General features: G+C 35.9%; 1 protein-coding gene across 3 annotated transcripts in view; it reads left to right on the forward strand.

Annotated features, from left to right (window-relative positions):
- LOC126175610 (CCR4-NOT transcription complex subunit 9) overlaps positions 1–5056 on the forward strand; it is a 72475-nt gene extending 67419 nt beyond the window's left edge. For all 3 annotated transcript variants that reach the window (XM_049922492.1, XM_049922493.1, XM_049922491.1), the window contains 3 exons: positions 1698–1892; positions 2074–2165; positions 3211–5056. In XM_049922492.1, the coding sequence (XP_049778449.1) occupies positions 1698–1892; positions 2074–2165; positions 3211–3397 (474 nt within the window). In that variant the 3' untranslated portion in view covers positions 3398–5056. The remainder of the gene's footprint in view (positions 1–1697; positions 1893–2073; positions 2166–3210) is intronic.
- Positions 5057–10195: the final 5139 nt, after the last annotated feature.

The raw sequence follows: 10195 nt of genomic DNA on the forward strand, positions 1-10195 counted from the left end.
CACTCGCCCAGTAAAAGATCTGCTTAATAATGTGTCCTTACATGAACCTGTTACCTCCAGAGGTTTCCCAGACACATTTTTAGCTCTGGGGGAGATCTAAGGGAACATGTTTACCAGGGACACATTCAGTCTACCTAATCTGAAGGCCACTATACGGAATCACATTCCTCCAATTCTGACAGAACTGCTGCAAGCAACTGTTGATCACATCGTTTTGTGGATACAACACTTTGTTGATGTCTCAAGTGCTCATATTGATCATGCTGTGTAAATAGCGGTCAGTAGTAAAATCAGCATTATGCCTTTCTCATGTGTTTGACCCTTTCTACTTACATCCTGTTCAGAGTCCAATAAATATGAAAACATTTCTATACATCTTTCTTACATTCACAGTTCCAGATTTACACCTGGTGGCAAAAATTAACTAATTTTTTTTCAGCATAAATCGTTTCCGCATTAACGCATTAGAATACATACATATGATAGTTACAGCCGACACTGGACCTCTGTGAGTAGCTGCACTGTAATTATAACCACTCAGTAATTGTTATAATGCAAACAAAGGAGAAAGAGGTGTCAAAGAAATATTTCTGTGTGTGTGTGTGTGTGTGTGTGTGTGTGTGTGTGTGTGTGTGTGTGTCAGTCCCCTTCTAGTCAGTTAATGTTAAATATACCAAGAACCCCAGTTGCAACATTGTAAAATGATTTAATTAGTGAAAGAACATAAAAGAAATTGTATTTAGGTTGCTGGATTCAAAGACTTTCCTGAACATGGAAAGTTAATGGCAGCAGTGAATATTTGAACATATAAGTGGAGATTTATTCATGTATAATGAAATTTTCAGGAGTTAGCAAATTGTTACAGACATATATACAAATAGAAACTCAAATTGAGTCATCAACAGAATCAAAGTTGTCTTCCTTGGCTAAGAAATATGAAAGAGTGTCTGAATAAGTAGTGCGGGTATAGTAAATTGTAAGTGCATAGGCTTGATATATATTTTCTTTAGCAGGCAGCAAATGAATTCTGAATTGCCACAGAGATAATGTATTCCAGTTTTTGGAAAGCGTTTGATGTCCATAGCTGTTAATAAGAAGGTTTGAGTGAGAGTACCTTGAAGGGCAGAGAGAAACATAAAAGTAAAGGAATTAAACAAAAAGGCAAAGTGAAAATATAAGGAACATACAGAAGGTTACTGAGTCACTTCAAGAGTCTTTGTGCGGGTTGGATATCCTTCATTCTCATATGGAGCTGGAGTTACATTTGCACTTCTGACTACATTGCAACACTAGATTAATTAGACCAATGAAGTGTGATTGGAAAGAGATTAACTTCAAAATTTTGATCATTCATTTCAAATATAACTTGTCAGCTAGTTTTCACAGACATTGTGACAGTCACAGCTTCCTTTAAATAAGCACAATTTTCTGTGCTTATTATCTATAAGTTAGCTGTAAAATGCATCTGGTAGTTGCCAGGCAGTGTGGAAAATGTACAAGACAAATCAATGCACAAAAAATTGTGCTGTGCCAATTAGAATATTTCAATGTTCTTGTCATATCAGATTGTAAAATTTTTGGCATAACTTTGCCATTCAATGTTGTGTGTTGAAAGAATCTTGTGTGCTTAACATAAAATCTAGATCTTTAGACACAAAATGCAGATTATCATATTTTTAATGGTGATATTTTCACAGACTGATGAACAAGAAGTCATTACATTCCTTCTGACAACTGAGATAATCCCATTATGTCTGCGAATAATGGAAAGTGGATCAGAACTATCAAAGACTGTGGCTACCTTCATATTACAGAAGATACTTCTTGATGACAGCGGCCTCTCGTACATTTGTCAGACTTATGACAGATTCTCACATGTTGCTATGATCCTTGTAAGTGTCTTAATAGCTGTATGCTGAGTTATATTTCACCTGACTCATTTAAATTGATCAGTGCACTGTTTTTGTAATAATTTCACCCACCAGAAATTCTGTTTGTGTAACATTGCTTATTGATTTATTACATGTTGAATCTTAAATTTTCTATTTTATACCTGTGGAAATTATATTTTAGGGAAAAATGGTATTGTCTCTGGCAAAAGATCCTTCAGCAAGGCTGCTTAAACATGTTGTGAGATGCTACCTCCGCCTCTCTGACAACCCTAGGTAAGTTCTAAATAAGATAATGCTAGTGCCACTATTATATGTGTATTGTTTTGAAACATTAAAATTATTTTTAATTTTCTCATTGTAAAGATTACAAGGTAATTTGTGTAGGTGTTTTACTTTCAATAAATTACTGTTAACTGTGAGGTGTGGAACGTGTTCAGATGTCTGTAACTTAACCATGAGAAAATAGAGGCTCCCATTGAGGCAGATCGGCAGCTTAGTTGCCTAGTTATTTGAGTGTACTAATTACTTGATCCAGTTGAAGACCATTAGTGCATTACTCCTTTCTTTGTTATAGTCAGTATAGGAACTGGAATCAGTTGCCGGCCGGTGTGGCCGTGCGGTTCTAGGCGCTTCAGTCTGGAACCGCGTGACTGCTATGGTTCGAATCCTGCCTCGGGCATGGATGTTTGTGATGTCCTTAGGTTAGTTAGGTTTAAGTAGTTCTAAGTTCTAGGGGACTGATGACCACAGATGTTAAGTCCCATAGTTCTCAGAGCCATTTGAACCATTTTTTTGGAATCAGTTTTTATTATTGTGTAGAGATTGAGTACTTTAATGTCGACAGAACGATGATCAAATGGACATTGGAAGCCCACTCCTAGTAAATAAGAGTAGAGTATTGTAACCATTACATGACAGTGTTGGGTGATGTGGGAGTAATGTAAAGACTTTTAAAGCCTTATGGAAGTTGTTGGTATCTATAGGAATGTCTGGATATGAATGGAATAAATCAAAGATGACTTATAAAGGTGTTTAAGAAGGTAATAAATGCATGACTCACCATGGGCTGTATCCAAGTTAAATAATTCACCAAAAAAATGTAGCTTTAACTACAGAAGTACAGTATTCATTATTATGTCCTCTGAAAAAGTAATCACAGTTTAAAATATGATGTAAAGTAGATAAGTTGAATAGATATGTGTTTCAAACTGCTGCATTCTGTTGTAGACATTTTGTCTTTACTTTCAATATTGTTTTTCTTGGTGCTATTGTGAATGTAGTGTGTTACAAATGTGCATTAATGTAAGCTGTGTTACAGGGCAAGAGAGGCACTACGACAATGTCTGCCTGATCAGTTGAGGGACACCACATTCTCAAATTGCCTGCAGGATGACAAGTCAACAAAACACTGGTTGACACAACTGCTGAAAAATCTTGAAGCAGGACCTGTCACTATTGTTGGCGCGAATACTAATGTTGGTATATCACCCCTTGCCCCACAGTGAATTGAACTGTTTGTCTATGTTGTTGATATTTTGTTTTGTCTGTAGCAATTTATTCATGACACCACAGAGGGATAGACTGATTTTATTCACAGGTGTTTCCAATTTACTTAATCTTGCAAAGAAACTGGGTGACTAATTGAAGAAATTTCAATTTTCAATACTGGCTAAGTCAGTACCTAAAATGCCCTTTATCTGGGATAATTTTATCTCTGTTGTATATATTATCTGAAATTGTATCAGAAATATTCTGTGAATTCAGAAATGGAAAAATGATGTGAGAGTTAGTTCTGGATATTGTTATGCAATATGATGCGTGGAAAGTAGTCAAAGTGTATCTCTTTACATAAAAGAAGTAAGTGTTCATTATTAGAGAGGAATACATGTAAACTTTTCATGGCATAACTTAAGTTATAAAAGAACAGTTAAATGATTTATGTGTCAAGTATGAGATGTGCTGACAAATCATACATTTCTGGAATCGGCAGTCTTCATGTTGAGATGGCCTGGAACAAATAATAGCTGTTGTTCACATGATCCATTCAAATGTAAGACCATTGAAGTGATGACTATGATGTGTACTGTGTTGTGTATTGTAAGGACATATTTTATATGCAGAGTTTACTGCTCTGATATGCCTATAAGATAAATCAGTTTTGAGACTTAGAGTTTGCAGATAACTCAAATTTGAGTTAGCACTTAATTACTCTTCCATATTAATTATAACTTTTCAGTCATTTTCTTCATCTAACTTACTCTTACCTTGATGTACATTGATTATTATGTTTTGTGGTAGAATGTCATTAATATTGACCTGAATGGTCACTTTTTGGGGCCTTGTATTTTTACATTTATCTTATTTATTTTAAAGCAAAGATAAATTGAATTTTTGTACATATAAGCCAAAGAAAGCTCGTTACTTTTCAGGAAAGAAATAATAATGTGCAGTAGAGAATGATATAAAAATATTAACACAATTAATGTTAATATTTAAAAATCAATATTTAAGACTGGCAAATGTCCTTCATTATTGATGAAGAGCAGACATGCAACTTTCTCACTCAGAATATCATTATTTATCATCATTAACCCAGAATGAAATTGATTTGTAAATTGTATAGGCTAATTGTAAGTCTTTTTAAATATCTCATAATTAATGTAATTGCATTATTTGATTTTGCTCTGAGAAGTGAGTTTTACAGTTGTAGTTGCACTGAAAAACTTTAAATGTTGAAGTAATTCACAAATTATCGGAGAACACTATATGTATTACTGTTAATATAGTTTTTTATGATACTGATTTATATACCCTTGATGGAACTGTGTCCTGCTGGCAGGCTAAATTACATAACTTCTGTCACACACTTCCTAAAGGTGAGAAAACTGAATCAAGAGAATATAGAAGAATGTACTGAGTACAACTTGCACTATACAAAGGCTACGAGGTAGCAACATCTGGAAAACTATTTGTAGTTCACTATTTTTATTTACTTTTGTTACTTTGTTTTTTTGTTAATGCAGTCTGATACACAGTTTGTAACATCTTAAATTGTACCTGATCATTGGTGTTATATTTGTTTTATAACACTTGAAATTTATAGATTGTACAGCATATTTGTTATAGAAAAAATGTTTCTGAAATAAATTTTCTTATAAAGTTGATGGGAGCTTAATACCTCTGAATAAAGGTATAATCCATTGCCTCAAAAAATTTGTGCATGCTTACTACCAGTGGTATGCTTTTCTGTCACAAGTAGTGCAGTTCAATGTCTTGTTGTCTGAATGTGGGCAAAAATGGGGTACTTTTCTTAGAAAAGGTGTAAAAATGAGTTAGTGGGGATCTTAAAACAAAACTGGACCTAAAAAAACTGTGTTGATCAGGTAGATGGCTGTTGAGGCAAAGCAGCTGTGAGTGGGGAATCTCTGAGTCACTTTCCACACTCAAGTTGTATTGTTGCCTACAGAAGGCTGTGTTTGGATGAGTATTTACTTCCATAATTTCTCATGGGACCAAAAATGCTCATGACCAAACCAAAAATCCTCCTGTTTGTTTGAACATCCAGAGAACTCTACAGGCTAGTCGTCCAGAGCAGTCTGTATTGGCAGCAAAAAAATTCAGTTTTCTATGTGTTGCCATTAAATGGGAGGAGGAAAAGTTTCAACAAGGTACCCCTCCTCCCCCTTTATGTACAAAATGCATTAGATGTGATTACTACAAATTTGAAGCCCATTAAATACCTTTGGAATGGAATGCTTCTAATAGAAACATTGATAGCTAAATAACCAGATTAGCTACTGTAATTAAGTTAACACCCAGTTGTCGTTGAATGACAATACACTTAACAACGCTTATAGCCTAGGCAGGAAAACCTCATTGATATGTGTTCCACACTCCAGTGGGACATCATTGTATTAGTAATTTATGTGGAGGAATTAAAACAGGTGGCACAAGAGAGGCCCATGTGTTTGCTTCCAAGAGATATCTCTGAGAAACTAGTTCCCCTGTCTTCAAGGGTTACAGTCGCCATATGAAGAATAATGAATTAGGAACAGGTGTGCGACTGTAGAGAAGTGAAGTTTGTTTAATGAGAACATCACAGCCTTTCAGGCGCAAGGGCTAAAATCTTTCATAAATATGAGAGAGTAAAACGATACTCTGGAAACAGTTTGCATACTCAATCAACTGTTTAATAAAACACCTTCGTTACTGGGAAGCTAATAGGAGTATTCAAGGAGAGGCGGGAGAAGCATTATTAATGTATGTTGTACCAGTAAGTGACACATTGTGCAGTGCATTCACTCACTCTGTTCACCTCCAATGTCAACCAGGATCAGATTTTTGTCACTACAAAGTGCTTGTTGAGGTGAGCAATTGAGAATTAAATTCCATCAAAAGTCAAGTTTATAGCTAACTGTTCTATGTGGGAGTGGGATTCATCGTTAACTGCAGAATGTGCCACACCACAAGGCCATGACAAAATTTGTTATAGCAAGTTGCAGAATCTCAGTGTGACTGAAAAGTGAATCCTTCTTGAACTTTTTAACTTAATATGGGAAACTGGATGATTTCCTGACACATTCCCCTTAACTCTGGGAGGATTCAGATACACTCAAATAGCTGTTGCATATAATAGTCTCTGTCTACCCTTAAGATTATTGCTGATTACAGCTTCCTGAAATACCATGAAGTTATTCCCAGAAAACACATTCCCTGTCCCTTCTTCTGGTCAATATATCCCACACATTTCTTTCATAACTGATATTGTGGAGAACCTCCTTATTTATTGTCTTATCAGTCCAATTAATTTTCAGTGGCATTCTGTAACACCACATACTAAATACTTCGAATATATTCATTTCCAGTTTTCCCACAGTTCGTCACTCACTTTCATACGGACACAGAGTCTCAGAAATTTCTCTCTCAAATTGAAGCCTTTGTTGGCAAGGAGTAGATGTCTCACGGCAAGCACAGCTCTCTTCACCTGTTACAATCTGATGCTCATGTCCTATTTGCTTGAATCAGACTTGTGTTCTAGTGTGGGAGGAGGTTAAGCACAGGTGTTGAATCTAGATTCAGTGTTGCTCTTATTATACAGAATGTAATGTAAAATGATTTAGCAAATAGGTAGGTACAGGAATAAATGATTTTATTTTTTGTCAATTTCAGTATTATATTTGTTGCCCAATGCAGGGTTATTTTCAGCCAGTTTTAGTTATCTTCTGATGTATTTCTTTTCAATTAAACTCTGTTTTGATCTTGCCACACTGTTTTTTAAATATGAACTCGTATCTATCAATTATATTACATTTCTTGATGTCCCACATTTCTCTTGGTTCCAGTATTGAAAAAAAAAGACAAACTGTACTTCAACCCTTTTAAAACTAACCAATAAAAGGGTAAATAATTATGCATCCAAAGATTGTTGAAAGTTTTTTAAAAGAAAGCATTCTCATAATATCAAATTTCTATCCATAGACAATATGCTTGCTGTCAACAATTTAGTACAGGGTATCTCATTTATCTTTACTGCCCCAGATAACTTTTTATCCAGAAGCAAAATAAAAAAAAAGTATCGAGAAAATGTTTAGTAACAGGAAGACATTAAACAGCATGATTTCCTTTCTTGTAACTTTGTTCATTGCAAAGATATCAACAACAGTGCATCTGACCATTTCCTTAGAGCTTTTAATCTTCCAGAACTAAAAGTGGGGAACTCGGATATAAAGAGCAAGTAGACCAGAAGATTATGTGGCTGACATACCTGTATCCACCTCTGCACTGAAGCTGGTGAGCCTCCATTTCACATTAAACAGTAACTACTCATAGTCTGACAAGAATAAAAAATATATTCTGCACTCCAAACACCTGCATTTCATACTGTTGCTTGACTTCCCATGTAGTGACTTTCCTGTAATTGTCCATGAGCAATGAGGCCACATTTCAGAAATTTTGAAAAATATTTGTTTTATGCTAAGGGTGGAGTTAATCAGGGACTTGGCTTCTTAAAGGGTCCAGAATTAAAAAAAAAAAAAAAAAATTGACTATCTGTTCAAAAAAGAAGTCATTCCAAGTGTCAGTCTCTATGGGATTGAGTGAAGTCATCAGGTGGCACAGTGCTTAAAACTGTCACTCCTGCCCCTCTAAGAGTGTCAAGCATCTGAATTGTTTCTGCTCAAAGGATTTAGACCACACATTTCAACTCCTTGAATACCAATTTTATTTAAAAAAAATTAATGTATGCATATCTTAAGTAAGTCTGTGTAAGAAGTAACAATATGAAGAGAATGTTTCTGGCATTTCACATTTCATTTATCAAAGGAGGAGGGATAGGACTTACAGGATTACTCATAAATACCTTCAGGGTTTCAGAAGACAATTGTGCAAAATTTACAAGATGTACTGAAAGCACACACACATCAGTGAACAGAGCATCTTTCCAAGTTTGTAGCTTGCACTACAGGTGTTCAATATGGGCTTCATTTGTGATGTGTCAAGTGCAAGTTGTTTACATGATGTGTACATGAAAGCTTGAAGGCAATTTGCTTTGTGAATCTGGTAATTGGGTTGCCTGTCTGCAGGTGCAAACCAATTTGATGTGACAATATGGAGACAAGGATTAACAATGAAATGTGAGGACAGCACAACCTACACGTGCAAACTGTAGTTGTAGGCATTCTGCAAACTGTTAGCAGGCTTCCCTTTACTGGTGGAACACTGACACACAGCAGTAACATGCAACAAATTACAGTTGGTTCTGTGATAACCTATTGTGGGACACACAAAAGGTCTGTTCAAAAACTTCCAGAACATTCGTAATTTCACACCAATGGTGTGTTGGAGCAAAATGTGGTTGGCATCTGTGCACACCCCTATGCTTAATGTGCAACTGGTGGAAGTTTCATTGTTGTATATTGTTCAGTGCAGTATTGAGTAGAACGTTGTGTCGCACAGTTTGCGAATATCGAGATGGCGGAGTTGGAGTAGAGGAGCAACACATTTGCATTGAATTTTGTATGAAACTCAAGAAAATGTTTACAATGATACACCAAATGATGCAGGAAGCCTGTAGTGATGAGTGCTTAAGCCATACTTGATGTTATGAATGGTTCACTCGGTTTAAAAACGGCCAGATGGAAACTAAAGATGACCTTAGTTCAGGATGTCCCTCGACATCTACTGATGATGCTGATGTCAGGAAAAAAAAAGAAAAAAAAATAGTGTGTACCTATCGAAGACTGACTGTCCGAGAGATTGTAGAAGAATGTAACATTTCAGTTGGGTCATGCCATGAAATCCTGACACAGCCTCTTGGAATGCATCCTGTTGCTGCCAAGTTCGTTCCATGGATCATGAGTCAAGACCAGAAAGATCTTTGCTTTGCAATCTGTGAAGAGCTTTTGGATTGAACAAATAAGAATGAGATGTTCCTTACTAGAATCATAACTTTTGATGAGATGTAGGTCTACGGTTATGATGTCTTCATAATGGATTGGGAAAGGTTCCGTAAGACAAAAAAACTTTATCAGGTCAGGTCAAATGTCAAAGCCATGCTGATAGTTTTCTTTGCTTCGAAGGATTAGTTCATCATGAATTTGTGTCACAGTCACAAACTGTTAATCGATGGTATTATCGGGATATGTTGCGATACCTGCGAGAACATGTGAGAAGGAAATGGCCTGAAATGTGGCAAGATAATTCATGGCTCTTGCATCATGACAAAGCACCTGCATATTCATCCGTTGGTGTGTGACTGTTGTGCAGAAAGCAAAATGACTGTGCTGCCTCATCTTCCATTCTCTTTAGACCTGGTTCCTGCAGACTTTTTTTTTTATTTCTGAAGTTTAAAACCCCATTGAAAGGATGAAGATTTGCAACAATAGATGAGATAAAATAAAATTTGCAGATGGTGCTTCATGCAATCCAGCAAAGAGTGTACCAAGACTGCTTCCAGAAGTGGAAATGGCATTGTGAGTGGTGTATCAATTGTGGAGGAGAGTATTTTGAAGGACACCAAGCACAATAAGAGAAAGATAAACATAGAAAAAATTTGAGGACAAACGTTTGGAATTTTGAATAGACCTAGTAAATCCTGGTAATATTCAATGGGCTAATATATCTTTGTGTCATGAAGCTACTTTTAAAAAATAAAACAAACATATTTTAGACCCAGACTGTAGAGATTTTGTAGGTTGTGTTACTTTGTGGAGCCATCTGAATCTTCAGTGTTATCTCGGAATGCTCTGTTCTTGAACAGTGAATTCTGTGGCAGCTTAACTACAGATAATGTGATGCTCATCTTT

This window comes from Schistocerca cancellata, chromosome 3 (genome assembly GCF_023864275.1).
Source record: "Schistocerca cancellata isolate TAMUIC-IGC-003103 chromosome 3, iqSchCanc2.1, whole genome shotgun sequence".
NCBI lineage: Eukaryota > Metazoa > Arthropoda > Insecta > Orthoptera > Acrididae > Schistocerca > Schistocerca cancellata.